The 26778-nt window shown below is 36.8% G+C and overlaps 3 protein-coding genes across 6 annotated transcripts in view; 1 reads left to right on the top strand and 2 right to left on the bottom strand.

Annotated features, from left to right (window-relative positions):
• Positions 1-7624, top strand: part of APPL1 (adaptor protein, phosphotyrosine interacting with PH domain and leucine zipper 1) — a 41422-nt gene extending 33798 nt beyond the window's left edge. For both annotated transcript variants that reach the window (XM_066245371.1, XM_066245373.1), the window contains one exon: positions 928-7624. In XM_066245371.1, the coding sequence (XP_066101468.1) occupies positions 928-1074 (147 nt within the window). In that variant the 3' untranslated portion in view covers positions 1075-7624. The remainder of the gene's footprint in view (positions 1-927) is intronic.
• On the bottom strand, positions 840-24105 carry ASB14 (ankyrin repeat and SOCS box containing 14). Of its 3 annotated transcripts, XM_066245374.1 has the most exons (11): positions 24054-24105; positions 23307-23506; positions 20202-20257; positions 19621-19752; positions 19365-19523; positions 15012-15257; positions 12395-12566; positions 11134-11677; positions 9044-9197; positions 8098-8298; positions 840-1005 (listed from the first exon to the last, which is right to left on the bottom strand). In XM_066245374.1, the coding sequence occupies exons 2-10, from the start codon at positions 23426-23428 to the stop codon at positions 8123-8125; spliced, it is 1761 nt and encodes a 586-aa protein (XP_066101471.1). In that variant the 5' UTR covers positions 23429-23506; positions 24054-24105; the 3' UTR covers positions 840-1005; positions 8098-8122. The 3 variants fall into 3 exon arrangements, with proteins under 3 accessions (XP_066101471.1, XP_066101473.1, XP_066101472.1); XM_066245376.1 differs by lacking the exon at positions 20202-20257; XM_066245375.1 differs by lacking the exon at positions 20202-20257 and having other exon boundaries at positions 23307-23448; positions 24054-24104.
• A 1556-nt stretch (positions 24106-25661) lies between these two features.
• Positions 25662-26778, bottom strand: part of DNAH12 (dynein axonemal heavy chain 12) — a 376621-nt gene continuing 375504 nt past the window's right edge. The window contains exon 74 of the mRNA XM_066245398.1: positions 25662-26049. Coding sequence (XP_066101495.1) covers positions 25859-26049 — 191 coding nt within the window. The 3' untranslated portion in view covers positions 25662-25858. The remainder of the gene's footprint in view (positions 26050-26778) is intronic.

The following is a 26778-nucleotide window of genomic DNA, read 5'->3' on the forward strand; positions in this document are numbered from 1 at the left end:
TCCTAATGTCTGGATCTTCTCTGATGTGATCTTTGTAAAGAGTTTCCTTAATTCAGCACTGTGACTTTGAGATTTGAATTTCTAAATGGAGATCTGTTTCTGCTTGCTCAGCTACTTCATAACCAGACGATACATAACAGAGCAGAAAAGGATGACATCTGTCTTCTGATATGACATTTACATTATGGTTGTACTGACATGTAGAGTAACTTGCTGTTTAGCAAACATATCAGAACTTTCATGTTTCCATATTCCAGTGAAGGTTGTCTCTGTCAAAGCAGGTCTTTTGAGAGGCTCTGTCATATAGACTTAACTGCCATTGCTGAAATCCACATTGGCCTCTAGCAGTATATAATGCATTAGGTAGGTGATGTGTGAGATTGTACAAGCCAGTTGTGGGCTGTGGCATTGACAGTATTAGTGGCAAAGACAAGATAACCCGGATCCTCGAGCAGATCAGCAAAGGTCAGTGGAGGAGATGTAGGGACAAAGGAAAGGGAAGTGGCACAGATGACATGGAAGTCTAGGCTTCCTTGATAGATTAGGCAGAGGGAGGGTGACAACTGATTTAGCAAGATAAATTGGACAAAGATAGCGAAGAGGGCTGCAGAGGGGGAAGAGAGAGGATGTACAGTGATCCATTATAGAATATAGCGAGAGAGAATGATGGCCTGAATTTGGTTATTTACCATAATAATGGAGAAGAGGGAAATGTTGGCTTTTATAGGATTTCTAGGCTGGAACCAGAATTCACTTTGGTGCTGCACTGGTTGTGTGTAGCCTTTCTTTTCAGTAAGTTGTCAGAATTACGCATTATATTTATGACACAAGGATTGAAGTGGTTCTCAAATATGTATTTTAACTGCATAGTTTTCTATTTGATTGCAAACAATTAACTTATAGTTTCTTTTCTGTCTTTTCCACTAGGACTTAGAAGAACAAAGTCGGTTGATAGCTGCTTCGAATAGACCAAACCAAGCCAGTAGTGAGGGGCAGTTTGTTGTCCTTAGCAGTAGCCAGTCAGAAGAGAGTGATTTGGGAGAAGAAGGAAAGAAGAGAGAGTCAGAAGCATAAACATCCTTGCTTTTGGTTGATAATTCCCCCTTTCAAATTTTTTGGCAATTTCTGTGGTGAAATGACACAAGGTAACAACTATGTTGAAATACCAAGGAGGAGATGAAATTTATATTTGCTTGTTTGTTTTCACTTCATTTTAAAAAATGAAATTAACCTTGATGATTTAGATTTGCATTGATTTCTTTTCCTTAAAAGTAATCTATGCAGTAACATCAAATCTCACATATGTAAAAGAAACCTGTTCATCTCCCTAAAGTAGATTGCTGAGGAATTACACTTGCAAAGTCTTTTTCCTTCAAATTGTGGATTTATTATCTTGCATAGTAATTGGCTATGACTGTAAGATCATTTATTCTTCAGTCTCAGAGATTCATTAATATGCTCCCTCTTTCATTAAGAACATTTTGTTGGTAGTGAAACTTTTGACTGAATACATTCAAACCCTTTATATAGAGAATTCTACAAGTTTGCAAATATTTAACAATATTAAATGTGCAATAGAACTTTTATAAAGTAATGAGGAAAGAGATTGTAGACTTAGGATTTAAATTGTGGCAGGTGGTACAGTTGATTTCAGGGTACTTTCTAGATTGCTCACATTTCCCTGATGTACTAATCTGATGCCATTGGGGAAGAAGCTTAAATGTCTTCAGTTCAATTATTGATACCCTGGGCATTTTATTATTACATTCTCAGTTCTCAGGTTGGAACTTGAATTATTGCTGCAGAGCAGTAATAATTATAATAAGATTTTGGAATTTATCAAAAGGGACAATTTTTGTTGTTTGAGTACATTTTAGATTAGGACTTAACATGTAAAAATATTATTATAGGATAATACATTGTATTTTCTGCATTGAGTGAGATAATTTTTATTGAAAATCAAGTGACATTTCAAAAGAAGTTCTATATCAGTTATTTTCTGCATAAAGTAAAAATTCCCAGAGATTAGTTTAGAAAATGTAGTCTTTTAAATTTCAGACTGACACACATAGTATTTTCATAATCCCATGTTTTGATAAAATATTGATCATCACTTTGTATCCACAATAGAAAATAACTAATATAGGAGAATAGAATAATTTGCACTAATTATTGTAAATACTTGTACTTTTCAAATGAGTGAAATGTCTAATTCCATGAAAGACTGAAAAGGAATTGAATGCTTGGAATAGGAGTCGACCAAGGAAGGATTTTAGCGTGGTGTTACAGTTAAATGATAATTTCTTTACTGCCTACTTCTATGTCAACACTTTCTTTTTCTTTATTCAGATTTTAGAAAATATTTTTATTGACTATATTGGGGTGACATTGGTTAATAAAATTATATAGGTTTCAGATGTACAATTCTATAATGCTTCATCTGTATATTATATCTTTACTCGGATTTTTAACATTGCTGATAGAAATTATGTTCCTGTGTTTGACATGTAAAAGCATAGACAGACAAGTTAAATATACTGAAGATACTATTTTATATACACTGCTCACAAAAACTAGGGGATATTTCAAAATGAATATGAAACGATAAAAAAAAGAAGTTTGATTTTTTCTTTTATTAAACAAGAACTTCAGAAAAGCAAATGAAAAGTCAAAGAAAGTTGTTCAATTATGCAAATGAGATGCAAAACCAACTTTCATTTCATTGGTGAAAATGCAGTATACAAAAGGCTGAAAGTACTGGAGTGTCTGCAATGTTCCCTGATCCCCTCATTTTTGTGAGCAGTGTAGTTACACATTTAGCCACTAAGACTAATTTTACAAGGGAAAACGGCTTTTGTTTTAATATATACAGTTTTCCTCCTTCGTTCTGAATTAGAAATGGCATCTGTTCTCACAATATGGTGTGGCTGTTTCACACTGTATGCACACTGTTTTTTGTAGGAACAGGATAAGTAATTATATATAGGATCATAATACCCTTTTATCCATGTGCCAAATGGGAATAATGATTACTTGATAATCATTAGTTTGAAGCCTTATGTTATCAGAACATTCAGTAAAACAGTAGAAATTTATGTGATACTTCTTGAAAAAAGTTTATTTTTACTAAAGGGAATGCTTTCACAATAGTTTGTATAGCATTTCTTTTATAGAAGTTGAAATTTCTCCCTGTGGTCAGTCTTGCAAGTCATGCTTTTGGGCATTTGTGAGAATTAGTAAGCTCTCTGTTTAAGCCTTTTGTTTATACTATTGTCAACTCAGCCGGGTGAAATCTGTCACCCTACAAGGGAAGTGGTCAGTATTAGGAGGCAGTTGCACTAGCTGGTGCTTTACATGGCAGTGAAGTGCTACCCTTTGGTAGCACTCAGGGTCGAAGTGAGGGGCAGAGGGAAGGGGACTGGAAGGCACAGGGATTCTGGACAGACTTACAGTTCCTTCTAAGTCACATTTTGATAAGAATTTCTTCAGTAAAACACATGTCCAAAGGTCAGACTCTAAAGCGCATTCTAACGCCAAACAAAAGTCATGAAGGATTTCATAATTTTCTATGATCACCTCCTGTTTCATTACTATAACACTATATCAGGGGTCCCCAAACTACAGCCCACGGGCCGCATGCGGCCCCCTGAGGCCATTTATCCGGCCCTCGCCGCACTTCCGGAAGGGGCACCTCTTTCATTGGTGGTCAGTGAGAGGAGCATAGTTCCCATTGAAATACTGGTCAGTTTGTTGATTTAAATTTACTTGTTCTTTATTTAAAATATTGTATTTGTTCCGTTCTGTTTTCTTTACTTTAAAATAAGATATGTGCAGTGTGCATAGGGATTTGTTCATAGTTTTCTTTATAGTCCGGCCCTCCAATGGTCTGAGGGACAGTGAACTGGCCCCCTGTGTAAAAAGTTTGGGGACCCCTGCACTATATGAACCATTCCATTGCTGCAGATATTTAAGCGTCAACTGTAATAAACTTTTTTGATTAAAGAAGGCTGCCTATGGGTTTTTGCATAAGGTTAAAATTGATCTCTGTTACCCTTTGAAGCCCCTTCCAACTTGGGATGCTTTGGTGTTAATTGAGTTAGATTTTAAGATCTCTTACTTAAATTCAAACTTACACTTAATGGTTTTTAAAAATAAACAAAACTGATTCTTTAAAAGGAAATTTAGTCTATCTAATTTTGCTAAGAACAGTTGTTTTGTATGTCTGGTAATGAAGTCAGTAGATAGGAAACAAGTTATTCCTTCTCCCTTTTATTTTATTCATTTTTTATTTTTTTGTTTTTGACAGAGACAGAGAGTCAGAGAGAGGGACAGATAGGGACAAACAGACCAAAAGGGAGAGAGATGAGAAGCATCATTTCTTTGTTGTAGCACCTCAGTTGTTCATTGATTGCTTTCTCATATGTGCCTTGATGGGGGGGGGGGCTACAGCAGACCGAGTGACCCCTTGCTCAAGCCAGTGAACTTGGGCTCAAGCCAGCAACCTTGGGCTTCAAGCCAGTGACCTTTGGGCTCAAGCCAGTGATTGGGGTCATGTCTATGATCCCACACTCAAGCCAGCGAGTTTGTGCTCAAGCCAGTGGCTTTGGGGTTTCAAACCTGGGTTCTCTGCATCCTAGTCCGACATGTACTCTGTCTACTGCGCCACCTCCTGGTCAGGCTCCTTCTCCCTTTTAAAATATTCAAAACTTGCTAATAAGGAACTGAAACAATTACCTTAAACAGAATCCCCAAAGCCGGTCTAGTTGTTGCCATGTCTACAATGATTACTTTGTGTTTAATTTCAAAAGAATTCTCAGACTCTGCAGTCTAGGGGTGGTAGATTTATTTTACCTTTATGCAAGGATAGTAAGGTGTGCATAACATTCATTCTATGTAACATATAATCTTATGTGGTAAAGGCATTGAGTTAATTTTGACTAATATATAGGAACCGGAAGTATTTTATGTTTAAATCTTACTATAAATGCTGACAGACCCTAAGAGCCCATGTGTTATAAAACCTCTGCCACCTGAATTAATAAAATGAAATATTAATATTGGTTTTGACAACAACTTTCTAGCATTTGAATTGTACTTTATTCAAAAACACTAGCAAGCAAGACTTTCATTTTATTTCTGGCAAATTTGGTTTACTCTTCTTTCATAATATTTTGTTCTTTTGCATTAATAAATACATAAAAATTTGAAACTGGAACTATATTATACTTTTTAACCAATCGCTTGCTGCTGTATTCTTATGAGATTAATAATTCAGTTAATATGAGAACTAAGTTATTAATCTCATATTAAGTGATAACTTATGTGATTAACTCATGAGATTAAGTGATAACTAATATGTAAAACTGCTTTGTATATTTGGTGATCTTGTAAGTGAATTAATTCTTATTTCGCAGATACTATTATGCAGCATACTACAATTAAATTCATGCTACATTTACCTTTAGAATTGGATTTGAAGAACTGAACTTTATGTAATGTATACATGTGGAGTGGAGAAGTACAGTGTGTCCGTCAAGTCATGGTGCACTTTTGACCGGTCACAGGAAAGCAACAAAAGACAATAGAAATGTGAAATCTGCACCAAATAAAAGGAAAACCCTCCCAGTTTCTGTAGGATGATGTGGCAGCATGTGCGCATGCGCAGATGATGACGTAACACCGTGTATACAGTGGAGCAGCCCACAGCCATGCCAGTCAAGATGTGGATGGTACAGAGGAAAGTTCAGTGTGTTCTGTGGCTTGCTAAATTCGAATCCGTGACCAAAGTGCAACGTGAATATTGGCGCGTTTATAACGACGTGCCACCACATAGGAATAACATTACTCAGTGGGATAAGCAGTTGAAGGAAACCGGCCGTTTGGTGGAGAGACCCCATTCTGGTAGGCCATCAGTCAGTGATAAGTCTGTTGAGGCTATACGGGATAGCTACCTAAGGAGCCCTAAAAAGTCTGTGCGTGAGCCCACATCGAACTGCACTGAATAGGTATGAAACTGGGAGAGTTTTCCTTTTATTTGGTGCAGATTTCACATTTTTCTCGTCTTTTGCTGCTTTCCTGTGACCGATCAAAAGTGCACCATGACTTTATGGACACACTGCATTTTTTCATTTTATCAAAATAGATATTCCCTGACCAGGCTTCAGGAATTATTAGGAGATTTTTAATGTATAATAAAATCCATATTTTTGTACCATCATTTTTATATGAAATATTTGACATATATTCTGAATTTTACTTCTCTAAGTAATTTCAAATGATGCTTAAAAACAATTGAACTTTTTCTTAATCTGTTACATTATAATTAAACATCTAGCCCCACTGCAATTTTATAACAACTAAAATGAAAAAGAAATTGTCACTTATTGAAAAGTAATACTAATTCATCACTAGTGATTTTTTTCCTTTTAGAAAAATGAAGAGACTTCTCAGTACTTACCCTAGAGGTGTTAGACAGTGTGACAGTATATACTTGCTATGTTTATTTCTATTCACAGGAATTCCTAGAGTTTAAAGGGGCAGGTTATTGTGTACACCAGCTTAAATGTCTTGGGCCCATAGTTTTAATACTAATGCATATTCATCCCGTGTGTTTTTTATATTTTCCTTGAGCAATTACCAAGTTATTTTCTTCTACTGTTAGTTTCTGTTCTAACTTGTTTTGAATTTTATAAAATGTATATACACTTTTAGAAGGTCTGGGGCTTGGGGAGGGTGGATGAAATTAACTTTAGAATTATGTAATTTATCTGATAATAAGTGCATGTATCTCCTAAATATATTTGTATATTGATATACATATAACTCACCAGTCACTTATAAACAGATAGTACAATTTGATTTAAAAATTAAAAACAATTTATGCCAGCTAGTTTTGCAAATTTTTTTATGTGAAAACTGTATTATTAAAAATAATTATAAATCTGTGCTTGCTCAAATAGTCTATATAGCTGTGAATCCCTACATCGGGAAAAAACAACTTCAGTTTACCTAAGATGGACTATATTATGCTAAAAAAAAGTTATACTAAGACTAAACCTGTAAACATCAGGCCATAGGTGACTGGGCCTGTGGTGAAAATAGATTACATCATCTACCTCTTTGTCCTTCCTGTTGTTGTGGCATTTAAATGCTAAACATCTGTGGCTGAGTGAATGTCTTCTGTTTCTTTCCTCACTTTCCACACATAGAAACCTGTATTTACATGCTGCATAGAGTATTTATAAATAAAAATTTAAACTAAGATTCTATAACTGCTTCTGTCAGTGAGCCCCCACTACATGTCTAGTACTGGACCAGTAAGCTAAATATGAAATTATAAGCCATCATTCATTTGAAAACCTTGTATTTCTATTTCATTGATCACAACCAATAAATGGTGACCCTTAACCAGGGTTTTGTGGAAAGAAGGGATGCATATTTCCTAATGATGAAATTGCAATTGAGGGTTCTATTTCAATGAACTTAATTAATTACCTCACCTCAATCCTGGACTCTACATGTAAACAAACACTAAGCTAGCCTTAGGACTTTTGCACAAGAACAGCTAACTTCTAGGTCATGTGCTGGAGTCAGTATTTAGTGCAATCACTTACACATATATGTACTTCTTTAGAAAAAGGATTGAGCATATAAAAATGTGAATTCATACACTTAATATAAGATCAATATACAGTTACAACTGATGTAGTTCAGTTGAAATTTTTACTGTTTAGTCTTTTTAAACTGGCTTTCAGAATGCTAACCATCTATATATTGAAAGGTTATGTTCAGAATGACTTTTTAAAGAATGTAGACTGAATTGAGATTTTCCTTGTTAGGTAAAGTGAGAAATAGGAGTCGAATATAACACTCAAAAGTTAAGAAATACAGCCAAAGCCTGACCTGTGGTGGTGCAGTGTATAAAGCATTGACCAGGAATGCTGAGGTCACCGGTTCAAAACCCCGGGCTTGACCTGTTGAGATACATATGAGAAGCAACTACTATGAGTTGATGCCTCTCGTTCCTCCCCCTCCTCTCTCTGTCTAAAATCAATGAATACACTCTTTTTAAAAAGAAATTCAGCTAAAGAACTATACCTTTTCAATCAGAATAGTTTGATTACTAGGTTCCTGTAAAAATTCCTTGTCCATAAAGATCATACTCTTTGTAAAGGACATATGCTTTTAGACGATTGGGTAATGGAAGAAATGACATGAAGACAGGGCAGCGCAAATGCAAACGTCCCATACACTTCCGGATCTTTAGGCGGCACAAATGTTTTAGGGAGCGAGGATTTGCTAAAATGAAAGAACCAGACACATTATTCAGAAGGAAAAGAAATTGACTTTTTTTTTTTTTTTTAGTGATTTTAGGGTTTATTTAGCAAATGTGTTTTATGCTTAAGCCACCAAAATTTTCATTTGCTGTGATTAAATGGAAAAGTTAATAGGGAAACAGCATTTTACTTCTCATTCAACCCTTTTTATAGATATGGTTTCAGAGCCATGTCAGACTCCAAAAACTGGCATCAACTGTGGGTCTGGTCTGTGAGACCTGCAGTTCTTAAATCTTCATGTATTAACTACTACTAGCTCCCTCTAGTCTTGCTTCTCAGGGTCAGGCTAAAAACTAAAGAGCACTACTCGGGAAAATTAAATAAATTCTTAATTTGGCTTATGTTCTGTGGTGAAAGAATTTGATTTGAAGGGTCTTTGATATCCTCTGTAGGCTTAGATCTTAGTTTTTTCTCACCTATGTTTTTATTGCTATTTTATAGCTCTTAATTCCTGTGTCTATACTATTCCATAGAATTAGAAAAGTATTACCTACCTATATGATAAGTAGTTACCTAACAGACTTTATTTACTGGGAAATGGTAATAAGTATAAATAAGTATCATATAAAACAGTAACATTTTTTAGATAGGAATAGTATTTTTCTTGGTTTCTTTAGGTCAAGTTTTTAATGAAGAAAAGAATGTTCTACAAAACAAGAATACAATTAGTATTTTTGATAAAAATCTTTGACAATAAAGATACTCACACAAGATATTATGGATATCTGACCAGAGCCCTTGTGTTTGGAGCACAGCTTTCAACTTTGAACAGATTCGAACTTGATCAACATAATCAAGCATTACTCGAACCACCTTTCCAGAGAGATGTTGCAGCCATGACAATGTTATTACTTCGCAGAACTGAGGGAAGAAAATCAGAACTATGAAAGTAAATGAAAACTTAAGTATTTATGGGTTAGCATAGTAATCAAAAGAGCACTAAATTCAGAGTCAGAATCCAAGGTCTCAAGTTTCATTTATAAACTAAGGTGTTGAGCAAGAAAATCTACCGTATTTCCCATGTATAAGACACCCCCATGTTTAAGACACACCTTAATTTGGGGAACCGAAATTTGAAGAAAAAAAAAGTATTAACATAAAGTTATTGAACTCATGTTTTATTCATCATAAAATTCATACAACTCCTCATCACTGTATAAATTGCCATCCATTAACTTGTCCTCATCTGTGTGATGACAAATCACTGTCTACAACAAGCGCAAAAACAAGCATGAAAAAGCGGCAAATGTGAGTAAGACAATCTACAACCACTCATAAAACACACCCAGTGTTTAAACCCCGAATTTTTCAGGAAAAGGTGCGTCTTCTACATGGGGAAAACAGTATTTTTTAGCTTTAGTATTTGGAAAAATATTTACTGTGTCTTCAGAACTATGTAAGATGTAATGAAGGTGTGAAAGACTGTTATGTAGTATCTGTTACCCTTTTGGTTGGCCACAAGGCTGTTTGAAATAAAAATTACCTTTCTAGCTTCACTTGCACTAGATGTGGCCTCCTGGGTTCTAGCCAATGAGATGTAAGTGGAAGTGTGAGCAATGCCTAGAATGCTCTTACAGAACAGCAAGATGTGCTGCTTCCTCTGCCTGTCTTCCTGGTGGCTGGAATGTAGATGCAAATTTCTCTTGTGAATCATGGAGCTGCCCGCTTGGAAGGCTCTTTACTTCTGGCCTTTATTTATTTGAGAGGGGAATGAGCCATCTTATTAAAGCCAGTCTTATTTTGGGTTTTCTGTCATTTATAGCGTACTCCCATCCTGTTGCTTGAAGGATATGATAGTTTCAGTCTTTTAAGTAACTTACATGGTCTTAGAGAAGATGTCCATATAAGAAGTCAAGTAATACAATATAAAAAGTCAGGAAATAATACAAGATATATACCTAAATGCCAAATCCTGCATTAATAATAACCTAAAAATAAATAAAAAATAAATAAAGCAAATCAATAAATATTTTGCTTTTTACTCTTCAGAACTGATTTGAAGTATATACTTTTTCCACTCATTTAATTTTTGTTTTCAGATGTTAATATGAATTCAAGTGTCTATAGTGCATCTGCTGTCTGCTAAAGCACAGATCTGTAAGTTGAAAGTGGTGAATAAGAGCTTACATTCATGTGTTTGTGGGGGAGTCACATAATTAGTAAAATTTTTAAGAGAATTTCAGAAATAATAAGTGCTATAAAAGAAATGAAAAGTCTTATAAGAGAGTGATTAGGGAAGGGAACTACCTTAGCCAAACCTGAAGGATGGCAGCCATGTGAAAAGTCAATGAGCTCAAGTTCGAGAAAGTGGAAGTCAACAGTTAGGTAGACCCGTGTGGTGAAAGCCAAGAGAACAATATCTCAAGGAGGAGTGGTCAATTATTTATTGTGATTCTTTTCTCCATAAAAAAGGTTACTAAAGAAAACCATTTAATAAAACGTTAGAGCTAAAAGAGAAAGCCAAAAACCTAGGGGTACAAGTATCAGGAACCCAAAAGCATTTTAGCTAGACATACTTATTCAAAGAAAAAGCATAATGTATATAAGACTGTTCATTCTTGAAAACATTGCTCAGATGTAGCTTCATTTGTGAAACTCCCTAGGTTGAGTTAAATTACAGTTTGTGTGTGTGTGTGAACTGTTTCTGCACCTTTTACATCTTTCTACTATTGTGTTTATCATATATTATAATCCAACAATGAGCTTCTGGAGAGAATGAATGGCGTCTTACCTATTTAGTTCAGGGTCAGAGATATAATGATTATATAAGGTGATACAGCCAATACTGTGGACTTACCATAGTATCTTTGATAACTGTCGATGTCCAGCCCTCAAAAGTATGGACACGATGAACTTTGTCTCCATGAGGACAATCAAAGCATCGCTCTGTGTCATATCCATAATTCAGCAGCATCCTGAGCATGACTTCATCTTTCAGTGTGTACTGCAGTGCTGATGGGAAGTGTAAAGGGTTGACTCTGCAGAAGTAATTGACGTTGGCCCCATGCCGGAGCAGCAGACTTACCAGCTCGTAGTTGCCCAGCCTTAGGGCAATCTGGAGGCAGTTCACCGGGTCTTGGTTAGGCAGAGCTCCAGCACTCAGAAGCAGCTTAACGGAGGAGAGATCACCATTTGATACAGCAAAATACAAAGCTGACTTCCTATGGTCATCATAATGTTTGCGAATTCTCTGATCAAGCATGAAATTTACATCAAACCCAGCCTGGATGAGAAGTTCCAGGCATTGGGGGTGTGCTCCTGCTGCTGCACAGTGAACAGGACTGATGCCACTCTGCTTAATGGCAGCAAAATCTGTAACTGCAACCAAAGTCTTTAGAGCTCTGAAAAAAAATTTAAGGTACATTAAAAAAAAATTTTAAGATGCAGTATTAACATGTTTATGATTGTTTTATACTAACACTGGATGGTGTTAATATTTGGTGGTATTTAGACTCCTCAAACAAAAAAAGCATAGTTCCCAAATTCAAAAGCTCAGATACCAAGTAAAGCTAAATGAAATTATGGTCTAGATCAGCGATTTTCAACTGTTTCTATCTCATGGCACACATAAACTAATTACTAAAATTTAGTAGCACACCAAAAAATACATTTTTTACTGATATGACAAAAAATTCAGAATAATTTTGATTCATTCTCACCAAATGGCTGTTGTGTTGGCTGTTGTCATTTTTTCATTTGACAATCTAAAGAAAAGAGGTCAGTGCCCCTGACTAAATAGTCAGGTATTGCATGTTTCAAGAATCCTGTGGTGCGCCACTGTACCTGCGGTGGCATAACAGTTGAAAATTGCTGGTCTAGATTATAAACTCAGAATGCCAGTCAGTGAGACTTGAGGCTCCCTCATATTGCCTAAGGACCTGATAATAAAATACTCTTTTCAGTGGCTAGAATATGCCTGACTTTACCACTATTCTAGCTGGTCAAAGTTTATAAGGGATATTTGAGTTATAGGTTCAGAAGGGAAGAATATAAAGTTCCAAGATGCTCCTCCAAAAAGAAAATTAGCTATTATTTCTATTATTTATAATTGAACTTACAACAAGTGGCCTCTGTCAGCTGCCACATGAATGGGTAAGTGGCCTGAATTCTTAGGGATGTTGGCATCAGCTCCATACTCTAGCAAGAGAGTCACGGAGTCTGGGTTTCCTCCACTAGCGGCTTCAAGTAAGATGGAAGAAGAGTCAGAGGCCTGACCGAGAGCATTAGCTCCTAAGAGGAGAAAGAGTTGTTATGTAAATCTTTTCCACTGTATTGCTTAAGCATTCTTAAAAATATATCACCACCACCAAAAAGCAATTATTGAACAGCCACTGAGCAAAGCACTAAGAATCAAAAATAAATGTCCATCCTGTTTGGCTGCTTATAATATAGTTGGGGAGAAGGGGAAATGGTGCAGCCTCTAAATTACAAGTAGGTTGGCATTCAAAGTAATTTTACAAATTATTTGGGACTTGAAACTTCCAGGAGAAATAATTTTATGAAATAGTTTTATTTCCAGACCAGTTTACAAAAGCCCTTAACACATAACACCCTTGAATATAGGATGGCACTACCAGTGCTATTGAATTATATCACCATGCCATTTATGGATGTGATAGTGGAGAGGGGCATTTTTCTGTTTTAACTTCACCCTGTATGGAAAGTGTCATGTGAGTGGTGTGGGCAATAACAGAGTGCAGGCATATCTAGAGATATGGCAGGTTTGGTTCCAGACCACCACAATATAGTGAGTACTGAAAAAAGTGAATTGTAATCTTTTTGCTGGTGAAGATCTTGCCTTCAGTTGTCAAAAACACATCATCATCTGTGAAACAAGAAAGTGAAGCAATACAGTGAGGTGTGCCTGTATAAGTATCGGCAAAATGTTCTCCAGAAGGTTAGGGGTTTTGAGGGGAACAAAGGGGTGAAGGAAGGAGAAAGGAATTTGGGGTCAATGGAAAACTCGGTAAAATGGACTTTAAAGAAAGTAGTGTTTGAATGGGCAACAGGAAAGGAGAGCATTCTGGGTACATTCACAGCTCATAAAAAAGATGTAGTGACTAATAGCACAGACTCCATAGCCATCAGAACATAGTGGCTGCCCAAGAACCCTATTTCTAGAATGCATTAAGAATGTCTAATAAATTTGCATGTAATGAGTGTTTACTATGTTCTGGTTCCTTTATATACATAATAATTTCTAAACTTCACAACACCCTAAGTAGCTGCTAATAACTTCATTTTAAATATAGAGAAACAGGCTCATTGAAGTAAAGCGACTTCTCCAAAGATGCACAGCTAGTAAGCAAGGTACTCAGGATTCATGTGCAGGTGGGCCAGCCACAGGGCCCATTTCTCTAATGCCATGTTGTCTCTTGAGCAATGCAGGGTGGTAAAGTAATGTAACTTGGAATAAGCAGATGTGAGTTCAAATCTTGGTTCTGCCATTTACTAGCTATGTCACTTTGTGCAAATTACTTTGTAAGGGGGTCACTTAAGGGAAATGCTCACTCACTGACCTCACTTAGGTCAACCATTCTGGTTTCTTTGAAGGGTTAAGGATTTAACATCTGTTGGCTCTCCTCTTTATTTATATTTTAAACAATGATCTATATAAAAGGTTACTATTTTTGTATAGATAAATGATATTGCTCACTTAAAACAACTTAAAATGTCTTATGGCTATTGATTGGAAACTAGACTCTCCTATATAAAAGGAAAGATTTAGATAAGTCTAAAAAGCAGAAGGTTGTTCATAAATATGACTCCCTGAGGTCTAGAATATTGTAGACCAGGACCATGTATTGTTGAAGAAAGAAATAAGGTTTCTGGACACAAACAGGGAGGAGAATAAAGAAGGTAATTCTAATTCTAGAACTTTAAGTCTTGGTAAAGATTTGCTTATTTGAAAAAGCTTTAGATACTACATTGCTTCATCTAACAGTATCATCGATGGTGTTGTGTTTCCTGAAAGATGGTAAATGACAAAGTTCTCTGAACCTGGGTCTCTTTCAATTAAACCAGGATCTAAAATGGCCACAGCTCTAGCATTGGTGGCAGGGAGGGCATGGTTGAAGGGAAGTTCTGTCCCTGACCCTCACTTCCCTCAAGTGTATAATGAGGATGATACCTCCCTCACAGGGGTTTTAGAGATTATACATGGCAACATAGGTAGCTTGATGCTTGGTGCTTAGAAAGTATTCAGTAAATAGGTTGCTTTCCCGTTCTCTCAGTTTTGGTTGTTACCTAGAGAACTGGGCCCCATTACAGAAAATCAGGAAGAATTTCCTAACAAGTCACCTGATAACAAGATTGGATTGCCTTATGACTTAGCTTAAGCAGAGAACACATGGGTGCCATGCGTTCTTTCATCTGTGCATCCAGAAAAGGACATGTAAAAAGATAAAACAACCATGCTCTCAGCATTGTCAGGGAACATTTAGTAAGAGTAACCTGCATGCATCCTAGTAATTTTGGGGAAAATATTTCACACCAAATAAGGAATATTCAACCTCTATTATAGGCTTTTCAGTAGCCAGTATTAATATATTCCTCTTTTAAACATTCACATTAGGCTTAAGTAAAATGTTAACTTCTATTATCTTGAAGCTCTCCATGAAGAGCACGCTTGGGTCATGTTACCCCATGGCACTGTGCTGACATAGGAAATCTTGCCTTTCTGTAGTAGTATTTCCATGATTTTGGTGTGTCCACTTTGGGCAGCAAGAGCAAGAGGAGTGAATCCATAGGAGCTCTGTGGGTCAGGGTGTGCCCCAGAAACTAGCATGAGCTTCACCATATCCAGTCTGCCCAGTTTGGCTGCTTCATGGAGAGCGGTCCTCTCATTGGCACACCGCAGATTGACATCTGCTCCATGCCTGATCAGCAAGGCTGCCATGTCGTAGGAATCACGTATTACAGCTGGGAAAAAACAGAAGGGAGGTCGGCATTATGTTCCACAGGAAATTAAGGTCAGAATGTACCTCAGGTTTCTTTTTTCTTTTTTACTTAAATGTTTTTCATTAAAAAAAATTTTTTTTTATTTATTCATTTTAGAGGAGAGAGAGAGAGAGAGAAAGGGGGGAGGAGCAGGAAGCATCAACTCCCATATGTGCCTTGACCAGGCAAGCCCAGGGTTTTGAACCGGCGACCTCAGCATTCCAGGCACCTCAGGTTTCTTAAGGAGTTCTTCTTACCTACCACCCTGTGTCAGCATTTTGTGTTTGGAAACAGATTATAAAATGAGGTATATACATCAAATAATATTAAAACCCTTTGAGTGGTACAAACGTTCATGTATGTCCTCGTGCCTCCTGACCATCCAGAGTATGATCAATTTATCTTAAAAATGTGTAAGGCAACATTAAAAAAAGGCAAATGTATGTTCTTCTTGTTTCCATAAATTGGTTATCAAACAAACATGATTTTAAGTTAATAAAACTGTATCTGGAACCAATTTTATTTTTTTGGAAAAAAACTCACTCCCTGGGGTCAGCGAGCATGAAAAAAACTCACTACTCGAAGGGTTAACACTGCTTTATATCAATAGGCTATTTGTTTTCTGTAAGCCAGGACCAATTATTCATTGTCTATGGGTGGCTTGTGTGGCTAAAAAAAATAAACATAAAATTTTTATTTTTCCTTTTTATGTTTCAAGAGAATTAGGACTTAAGTACTCAGTACAGTCCTAGAAGTGCTTATAGCTGTTTTAAAAAGAAGAAAAACAAAAACAGCAATAATTGAGAAATTATTTTTAAGCTTGCATTTTGTTAACCAAAATTCTCTAGCTGGCTTTTCTGCATTTATGCTGTTAATCTTTAAGTCTTCAAGATTCTAAAACACCTTAATTAATGTCCCTACCTATTAACTGATTATTGGCATTGAGTGGGGACTCGTGCTAGGTGCCACATGCTGAATCAGTATGAACTCTGCTCAGAACCAGTCACAGTGTGCCACAGACAGTGCTCTAAGTACTCTGAGATGGGAAATCCAGAGCACCCAGGCTGTGGGGTCACTTCACTCATTGAGCTGGAACTTCCATTCTGGAGACACATGTTCTCTGTTTAGGAAATACTTTTCTTAATTTATTTTAGTGACGATACACTGCCTCTGCCTTGTCTGCTCTCTTGCTAGCATTTCTACTGTTCATGTTTTGCTCCTCTTGGATTGTCCTTCTATAATAGTTTCCTTATTTCTTTTTCTTTCCTATTTCCATTTCTTCTCTTCTTCTGGAAGTTTTCCTAAATTCCATCTCCCAAAATTTGTTCTGAGGTTTTATTTCCGCTATCATAGTTTTAATTTTCAAGAGTGTTTTTTATTGGTTTTTGATTTTTTTGGTAGTATCTGTTATTTCATTAATTTTCATTAATTTCTCTGAGGAAATGAACCATAATTTCCTCCTATGTTTTATTGTTCCTAAATAATCTTTCTGTGAAGTTTTAAGCAAGATTGAAAGAGAGAGATAGAGACAGAGAGAGGGACAGACAGGGCAGATAGACAGGAAGGGAGAGATGAGAAGCATCAACTCTTAGTTGCGGCACCTTAGAAGTTCATTGATTGCTTTCGCATATGTGCCTTGTGTGTGTGTGGGGCTACAGCAGAGCAAGTGACCTTTTGCTCAAGACAGTGAACTTGGGCTCAAACCAGCAACCTTGGGCATCAAGCCAGTGACCTTTGGGCTCAAGCCAGTGACCATGGGGTCATGTCTATAATCTCACGCTCAAGCCAGCGACCCCACGCTCAAGCTGAATGAACCCATGCTCAAGTGGGCAACCTTGGGATTTTGAACCTGGGTCCTTGGTATCCTAGGTTGACACTATACCCACTGCGCCATTGCCTGGTTAGGCCTTATATCGGTTTCTTAAATACTTTCCTCAGTCCTTGGCTATCTGCTCATGATTAAGAGTTGGAGACTAAAGCCCTGGTCGGTTGGCTCAATGGTAGAGCGTAGGTCCGGAGTGTGGTATCCTGGGTTCGATTCCCTGTCAGGGCACACAGGAGAAGCACCCATCTGCTTCTCCACCCCTCCCCCTCTACTTTCTCTCTATCTCTCTCTTTCCCTCCTGCAGCCAAGGCTCCATTGGAGCAAAAGTGGGCCCAGGCGCTGAGGATGGCTCCATGGCCTCTGCCTCAGACGCTAGAATGGCTCTGGTTGCAGCAGAGCATTGCCCCCTGGTGGGCACGCTGGGTGGATCCCGGTCGGGCTCATGAGGGGGTCTGTCTCCCTGCCTCCCTGCTTCTCATTTAAGAAAAAAAAAAAAGTTAGGGACTAAAAAGCTGACTGGAAATTCTAAATATTGATAGGAGTTGTAAACTGCTCTTAACTATAGGTCGATAAGTCTGGGTCAGTGCTTGGAGAACACTCAATTTCACTGTATTTGGGCGGGGGGTGATCAAATTCTCCAGAGAGGGTGAAGTTCTGGCTGCCAGCTCATAGAATCCTGGTAGAGAAGGAGGGTTGAGGGGTGCCAGCCTATATTTGCCGATTCCTCCACTGTTCTCAATACAGTGCTCTCACCCTTGCCTAATATCCTCTCGCAAAGAAAGCCTCTGTTTAAGCTATCGGAGCATAGGCACTCTCCCTTCTGAGAGCATTGCCCATGCCTTCCCCTTCCTCCTCCACGTCCTCTCCCCTCAAGCTTATTTTCCTTGCCCCTCTCTGTTTCTCCTAAGCTCTAAGGGACCCACGAGACTTGCAACCAGGGCAGCTGTGGACAGTAGCAGCTCATCCTAGGCTAACCCCTGAATCTGTCTCCAAGGTTCCCTTTTCTCTTCCTACACAGCCAATAAATTTTTGCTTTATTTGCTGCCAAACAACAGGAAACCCTATCCAGAGAATAAACTGACAGAATTTTGCTGTGATGGGGGAGAAGTCTGTCTCAGCAGGGTGGATTGGGAGAAGTGGTCTAAAGATCAGACCAGTACTTTATCTTCATAGTTTTCAACCAATCCTGTTTTAGTTGTCTGTCCTTCACCTATGCTCCGTGAGGTAACTATTGCCAATAATTTTCAGACTTTTTGATATAATTGTGCTGTTTTTGGTTTTCCCCATTACCAGTTTTTTTATTGGATCTTATTTTTTAATTCATTCAGCCATTTTATTTATTCTGTATCTTTTGATTGGAGAACTTAATCTGCTTACGTTTAAAGTAATTATGGATAAGTAAGGGCTTACTATTGTCATTTGTTAACTGTTTTGGGGCTGTTTTGTAGTTCCATTGTTCCTTATTTCTAAAAATTTTTACTTATTTATTTAGGCAATTAAATTTAACAGGGTGACATTGGTCAATCAGAGTACATAGATTTAGAGAAAACATCTCCACATCGTTTGAACAATTATGTTATATGCCCATCACCCAAAGTCAAATCATCTTCTGTCACTTTATATTTTGTTTGTCTTCAAGCCCCTCCCCTTCTCCCATCTCCCTCCCTCTCCACCCCTCCCCTCCCCCTGGTAACCACTGCACCCCTGTCTATGTCCATGAGTCTCAACTTTGTGCCCCACCTATGTATGGAATCATGCAGTTCTTAGCTTTCTCTGATTTACTTACCAATTTTAGATTTGACTTTCTTATCACTACTCATCCATCCATTCTACTGGTTTTAAAAAATCATGTTGTGATTGTCTCCTCTCCTATTCTTTCTATTCTTTTGTATCTTATTCCCTTAAAATAATTACTTAACTATAATTTTAGTCAACACTAATGAGGGAGCAAAACTGGGCATTTGTATTCAAATCGCCATCTTTTTCTGACTACTGGCTGCTTATTCCCACTTTGTTCCCTTCTTATATTTCTTGCATCAGAGTTAAATGGGTCAGTTAAGGCACCATGGAGACTGAGCAGTTCCTAACTGGGCTGAGATTTCGCATCAGGCCACCTCACAGGCTAATTTATAGAAAGCCTCAAGGGGCCAGATACCTATATCTGGTAAAGTGACAGTGCTGCATAGAAAGTTGCCTCTGCAGCCTGTGGGTGTGGAGGACACGCAGAGTCACAGACTCTTCCCCAGCGATAAGGGTTAATTTACCTGTAAGAAGAAGAGAATTGCCTTCGAAATTCTTGGCATTTGGGTTACAGCCATTGAGAAGAAGAAAACTGGCATTTTCTAAGAGGCAGTTGCTGACAGCCAGAAAAAGTGGTGTTTCGCCCTTGTGGGTAGTTTGCTCCCACACACTGGGTTTTGAAGCTGAAATAAATTTGTTAGAACACACAGATTAAGATATAGAAATAAATTTTACTTTTATTTCTCAGAAGCATCAGAAAAGTTTATAAAGGGAGTTTACCTTTCAGGGTAATTTCCAAAATGTTGTTATTTAACTGCACTGCAGCCTTATGCAGAGGAAGCCAGCCTATCTCATCTGCCTCATCAAAAGCAGAACAGTACTTGGCCAAGTGTGACAATGCACCTTCCTCACCTATTAACAAGTCAAATGAGAACAGATTCACATTTGTACACATACAGGGCAGTCTGTGCTGCTTCTGAATTCTACCATCAAGGTTATGCAGAGACAACAGAATCCTATCTGCACCTTTCATGAAAGACAGCTATAAATGGTACAGGACAAACAAGCAGGAAGGCCCTTCGTCTAGCATTCCATACCACCAGGGCCTGTGAGTACGCATCATCTTGTTACATACAGAAAAGTAGCTCTGTCCACTAAAAGCCTGGGAGCAATTTGCTAAGTTCTACGGAAGTATTTTCTTTGGGGAAAGGCCATATCAGACTCTTGACAATCAGCTGTGGACCCCAGTATTCAGCATTTGGGAGAAACTGCTTCTAGGCTTCTGAACTTAGAAATGCTGCCAGTTGTCATAAGTATCTCTTACCAGAACTTGAAGGGGATAGAACAGGAAAAGTACTTAACTGTCTCTATTGTTTCAACTATCTTCTTACAGTCAGTGCTCAAAATGGAACGGAAGCTGCATAGGAAAAGAAGATATATGTAATTCCCAAACTTAGGAAAAAAGACTAAGATATTTGACATATAAAACAAAAGGAAAGGGTAAAGGCAATAATACTATAGTTAACCAGGGATGAACTCTTATCTGAGGCAATGACTAAGGCTTAATAGAAATACTTCCAAAATGTAGTGGGACCCTCAATGCATGCATTCAGGGGAAACTGCTCTCCCACGTCTGTCTTCCCTTGTTAGGGCAAGGACTGTGCCAGAGCTGGAGCATAGCAAGCCCTTATCAATGTCTTCCGAACTGAATCAAACCTGCCCAGGACTGAAATGTCACATGATAAAATGGGATGACCACTCTATAATGTTAATGATTCTAGCCAAAATTATTATTTAAAATATAATAAATGATCATGGTATAAGTTTTAAAAAATATTCATGGTCAGAATTTGTGCTCAGAAAACACTATTACAGTTTTAAAATACTATTAGCACTAAAATATTTTTATTAAAATATTTAAAAATGAAGTTCCAAATGTCACTTATGAATATTAGATTATTTTTAAATCTAGAAAATAAAGATCGTCACCTTCCCATTTTCTTTGATTATTCAATGAACCAGCTTGAAGAGAATAAATACTCTTGGACAATCTGTCCTACTTACAATTTGGTCAATTAAATTCTCTTATAAATTTAAAACTGTACTTAGAGATTTAGTATTGTATTAGTTTTTCATGGCTGTTAAAAGAAATTACCATACATTTATTGGCTTAAAATAACACCAGTTTATTATAGTTCTGCAGTTCAGAAATATGAAATTGGGTCTCACTGGGCTAAAATCAAGGTGTTGGCAGGGTTGTGTTATGTCTGGAGGCTAAAGGGGGAGAATCTGCTTCTTTGCCTTTTCCAGTTTCTAGAGCTTTCCCCCCATTTCTTGGCTCATGGATCCCTTCCTCCATCTTCAAAGGCACCATCGTTGGGCCACCTCTCAGGTTCTTTCTCTTCTGCCTTCTTCCATTTCTAAGGATCCTTGTGATTACACTGAGCTTACCTAGATAGTCTAGGATAATCTCTGTATTTTAAAATCAAATGATGCCCTGGTGGGTGGCTCATTGAATAGAGTGTCATCCCTATGCTGAGGTTGCAAGGTTCGATTCCTGTTCAGGGCATGTAGAGAAGCAATCAGTGAGTGCACAATTGAAATGGAACTTCTAAGTGGAAAAACAAGTTGGTACCTTTCTTTTCTCTCTTTTTCTCCTTCTACCCTTCCTTTCTCTTAAATAAATGGAAATTAAAAAAAAAAAATGTCAGTTGATTAGCAACTTTAATTCCATCTGCAGACTTCTCTATTGCAGGGATTTTCAACCTTTTTCATCTCATGGCACCCATAAACTAATTATTAAAATTCTGTGGCACACCAAAAATATATATTTGTTGCCAATCTGATAAAAAAGGTATAATTTTGACTGATTTACAAAAAGAATAATAATAATAATTATCTACCCTTTTACTCCAAAGTGACTTTTTAAAAAATTAGGTGCCTTTGCTTGTATATAAGATTTCTGGTACCAAGAATTAACCAGATTCCACCTATAATAAGGTGACGTGACCAATAAGATGTAACTCTATTATATGGTCTATGTATGTATGGTTCAAGACAAGGCATTCACACCAAATGGCTATTGTGTTGGCTGTCATCATTTCTTTTTATTTGATAATCGAAGAAAAAAAGAGTTCAGTGCCCCTGACAAAGTAGTCAGGTATTGCATGTTTTAACAATTCTTGCAGCACACCAGTTGAAAATCATTGCTTTATTACTATGTAAGGTTACATATTCACAGGTTCTGGGGATTAGAATGGGGACTTTTTTGGGGGGTATTATTCCACCTGTCTCAAGTATATTCTAGCTTCTAGATTCCTTCAAATGCCTGACCAAATCAGCAAGTCTTTTTAAGTATTATACAATTCTTTCAAGTCTAATAAATAAAATTCATAACTATAGTCAATTGTAATTTCTTTGAAACATTTTATTATTCTTTATCAAAATCTCTTATACCTTTCTCTAAAATCATGACTCCAAAGTCAATTACTCAATGAGCTTTAAAAATTTTAATCATAATATTAATACAATAGATAATCGAATGAAACTCATTTTTTTACAAAAGTTTATTTAAAGATTATTTCTAAATTTAACAAAAAAGTGTAGGAATAATGTAGTAAAAAGCACAGACTCTGAAGCTAGGATGCCTGTTTCTTTACTTACTAGCTCTGTGACCTTGCATAAGTCACTTCTCTGTGCCTTACTCTCCTCATCTCTAAATAGGGATCATAATATTACCTACCACATAGGTAATGAGAATCAGGATTTAAAATTTATGAAACGCTTAAAATAATATGGCACATAATGATGAGTGTGTTACTTTTAAAAAGTACTATAATCTATAATACTATAATTTGTGTTACTTTTAAAAAGTACTATAGGTTTGATGTACTTCAACATCCCTATACTTAATTATAAAATCTCTTGAGCTTAAAACACACTTATGAAGTTTTATCTCCAGCAAGCAAATAGAGGTCACCATCACAAGCAAACAGGGTTCATCACCCCTGAAAAACAACAGTATTTGACTAGGGGTGTGTGGCTGCAGACAGCCCATTTCCAGGGCATTTTTCTCACACCACTGAGTTGACTCATGGGGTCCTTTTCTAGTGTTGTCATAACCGAACTCTGAATCCACACCCTTCAAAAGGAGTTAGCTCATCAAAGACAAGATGCATTAGAGTTCTCTACCTTTCATATTCTCATGTATTTCTTCTAATTTTCAGTCTGCACCTCCTCACCCTGATTTGCTGCTAACCTCCTTCAACTGTTTTCTTTACTGTATAATTAAATTCTGAATTATTTCCAAAATTTTCCTGTCTTGTCAGACATCCAGTCTTATAGATATTTTAAGTATATACAGGCTTTGACCCTCTCTCCTGTTTTTGTCAGAGCACTAGGGTCAGGCTGATGACAAGTCTCAACTATTGGTTACTTATCCTACATTGCCAATGAGATGCCATTACCTCTCATCCTCAGGTGCCTGCTGTGTAGTTCTTGGCTTGTGAATATCCTGTAAACTCTGTTGAATGATGAACTGGGTATCAAAGTCATCATCTATGTCTTCATCACTGGTGTAATTATCCATGTGAAACACCTTCAGGTTTACTTTATAGTCAGTGTGAATTAAAAATATTTTTCCAGTTATGAAACAGATTATCAACTGCTTAAAATTATAAATAAAATTCAGGAAATTACAAAATTGGTAGGATTGGTAAATGAAGAAAACGCAAAATTTATAAAACAAGATACTCATTCAAAAAATTTTTTTATAAACTTGAAACAGTTTTCTGAACTGCCCCAGATTCAACCTGAATTAGAAATTTCCACGAGTAACCATTTACTTAAAGCTTATTCAGGAAAAATGACCTTTCATATAAAACTTAGGTCAGTACCATTGTAACTTTTCAAATGATCATAATGGTCTATTTTAGACTTGGCATATGAGTTTTTCTCAATGATTGCAGCACTCACCCAAAAGAACATCTTTCCTATGCACAGTGAATGTTATGCTGAAAAACAATTGTTATTTAATTAGTAAATACTAAAAATAAACATGTTATAGGAATAAATGTACTCTCATAATACACCATATAATAGGAATAGTGGTAGTAAAAGCCAACGTGTTTTAGTAGGCAATATCACAATTATTTTTAAAGAGCATTTCAGTTTTAGCATAGAATAAGTTTGATCACATATCCAAGACTTTTTACCTTTTGTTATCACCTTTAGAACAGCTCTGAAGTGTTCACTGTTAAAGTTTAGCACATGAGAATTTCATTTATATTTAGGATCTCCACTCCCCTGTAATGACCATTCCATGAATAGCTTTACTAAAAATACTTGATCATAAGACAGCCTGGCACATTCTCCTTGTTTTCTACATGTGGTTTAGCTCAGTTTGGAAACATGATCTCTTTTCTTCACTGCTACATTCATCAGATTTAAAAGATTAAATATTTTATTCCTGGAACAAAATGATTTTTCAGGAGTTGTCCATGTGAAATGAATACATTCTCTTAGGACTCATGCACATAGCCACTTAAGAGAGGCCAAACATTTTGCTCTGACCAAATTATCAAAAGTAATTGTTGCAATGATTCTTATTTACTGGGTAGCTGCACCTACATTTTCTTTGGGTTACAGAGATGCACCCTAAAGTATCCTGAGAATTTTGAGGAAGGAATTAACTCCACACAAGATAATAAACTTTTTAAATCAGAAAAAAACAAGAACTACATGATTCCATACATTGGTGGAACATAAAAACAAGACTAAGAGACATGGACAAGAGTGTGGTGGTTACCAGGGGTGGGGGGAGGGAAGATGCAGGAGGGAGGGAGGGAGAGAGTTAGGGGGAGGAGGAGGGGCACAGAGAAAACTAAATAGAGGGTGACGGAGGACAATCTGACTCTGGGCGAGGGGTATGCAACATAATTTAATGACAAGATAACCTAGACATGTTTTCTTTGAATATGTACCCTGAATTATTAATGTCATCCCATTAACATTAATAAAAATTTATAAAAAAAAAAGAAAAAAAAGAAAATAAACTTGACTATAATTTTGTTTCTTTGAAATGTTTTAAAATTGTTCGTGTACATTATGAATGTACACTAAATTAGAAGAATATTAACTATTAAAAATAATGAGACCACTTGGCATTATAATAAAATGTGATGCTAATGCCAAGAAGCACAAACCACCTCAGGTATGTAGGGTCCGCCTCAAGCCACATAACTGCCTTTCGATGTCCCCTTCACTGCTTTGAGTTCTTTCCTCATCACGGGGAATGGAACTAATGTTTTAAAAGTATGACATGGGTTTAGTTTGGGAATTATTGTAATATTTTACTTATTTACTCTTTTTAAAAGATTTTTAAAATTGATTTTAGAGGAAGGAGAGAGAGAAAGGGTAGTGGGGAGGGGCGGGAAGCATCAACCCATAGTAGTTGCTTCCCACATGTACCTTGACCGGGCAAGCCCAGGGTTTCAAACCTGGGACCTTAGCATTCCAGGTTGACACTCTATCCACTGCACCACCACACGTTAGGCTTATTTATTTACTACTTATTTATGTGTTTTAAATGTATATAATCACTTCAGGTAGGTAAGAGAAAAGTAAACTATTAATAAAGCTGAAGAAATGAATTAACACTTGTGAAAAGAGATGTTTTCTGGTATTAAATTTTACCCAGCATTCTCCTCAAATCTGTTTTTCACATACATATCTAACTAAAATGAGGAACTAAATGAAAGTTTTAAAAAATTTTGTATGCTGCACAGAAACATTTCTTTCATGATTTCCTTTCATAGGATTCTGATTGTGATCTCAAGAGTCTATCTAGAAGGCTGTATTCAAACCAAGAGTGATCTATCCGGAGGAGAGCAGTGCAAAGACCTTTCACAAAGACCATTGAAGAATGATAACAGGGTGCTTAGTTTTATTACATGTCTATATTTTGAAGTATGTAAAGACAATTGTTTTTTCTTCAGATGTTTTCTTAAATTTGTCCAATTTAGTCATCCAACTGACAAAGCAAAGCAACCCCACGCTTGATCCAGTGTTGAATGGGTTGGTCTGTCTTTAACAACATTGCGATGACATAGTTAGTAGAATGTCCTGTAGTGGAAAGAGTTCCTTTACGTTCACTTGTCTTGTAGAGGGGACAAACATAGGCATCTGACTTCACAACCTGAGACTTTTTAGCTTGAAAAAACAAAAGAAATATATTTCATTTGATAAAGGGAAAACGGTGGTACTAAAACAACAACTATCTTGCAATAAAATGGCAAGTACTAAATCTAAGATTATGATTATGCTATTTGAATATTTGAAAGTTGGTGTTGTTTTTTAAAGTTTTTATAGTAATTAGAGTTGTAAAATAAGGAAGTGACTTTATGTGGTTCATGATTCTAGGTCTAGAGGACAGAAATTGATTTTAAGGTGCTGGTCACTTAGCAGGTAAAAAACACTCAGGAGAACTTGGGAGAGAAGGAATAAGGGAAAGAGAGGGTAAGGAAGAGGCAGAAAGACAGCACAGGTAGTGGGGGAAGTGCAGAGAGAGAAACAGCTGCTCAGAGCTCTGATAAAAGGAACCCATCAATTCGAAATTGAAGTTATTTGTTTACAGCAGGTTGTCACTAAGAAAGACACCCATTCTTACCTACTCACAGAAAGAACCCATATACAATCATTGAAAATCCAGGTATGAGATATTAGGAGTCCTTCTAAACTAAGGTCACATTTCTCATAGTTATAATTGAACTGCATTAATAATGAAAATACTTGATGATTGGGTAGTGATTATGGGTAAATATAAGTGTTTTCATTTTTAGTTATTTGAGAGTTAAAAATTAGAGAACAAAGAGAAAATAAAAGAATCTCATTTGTTCAGAACTGTGGGGAAATGATGAGAGCAGGAGGAGGGAAGGAGCA

This window comes from Saccopteryx bilineata, chromosome 10, assembly GCF_036850765.1.
Source record: "Saccopteryx bilineata isolate mSacBil1 chromosome 10, mSacBil1_pri_phased_curated, whole genome shotgun sequence".
NCBI classification, from domain to species: Eukaryota; Metazoa; Chordata; class Mammalia; order Chiroptera; family Emballonuridae; genus Saccopteryx; species Saccopteryx bilineata.

Bases quoted from the DNA above. Each gene is read 5' to 3' on its own strand.
- ASB14 (XM_066245374.1), bottom strand. From the start codon at position 23,428: ATGGATAATTACACCAGTGATGAAGACATAGATGATGACTTTGATACC. The intron at 12,567-15,011 runs GCAAGATTTCCT...TTCTCCTCTTAG, and splicing joins GGAAATACTACTACAGAAAG to GAGCTAATGCTCTCGGTCAG. The intron at 11,678-12,394 runs GTAAGTTCAATT...ATTTTTTTTCAG, and splicing joins GCTGACAGAGGCCACTTGTT to AGCTCTAAAGACTTTGGTTG.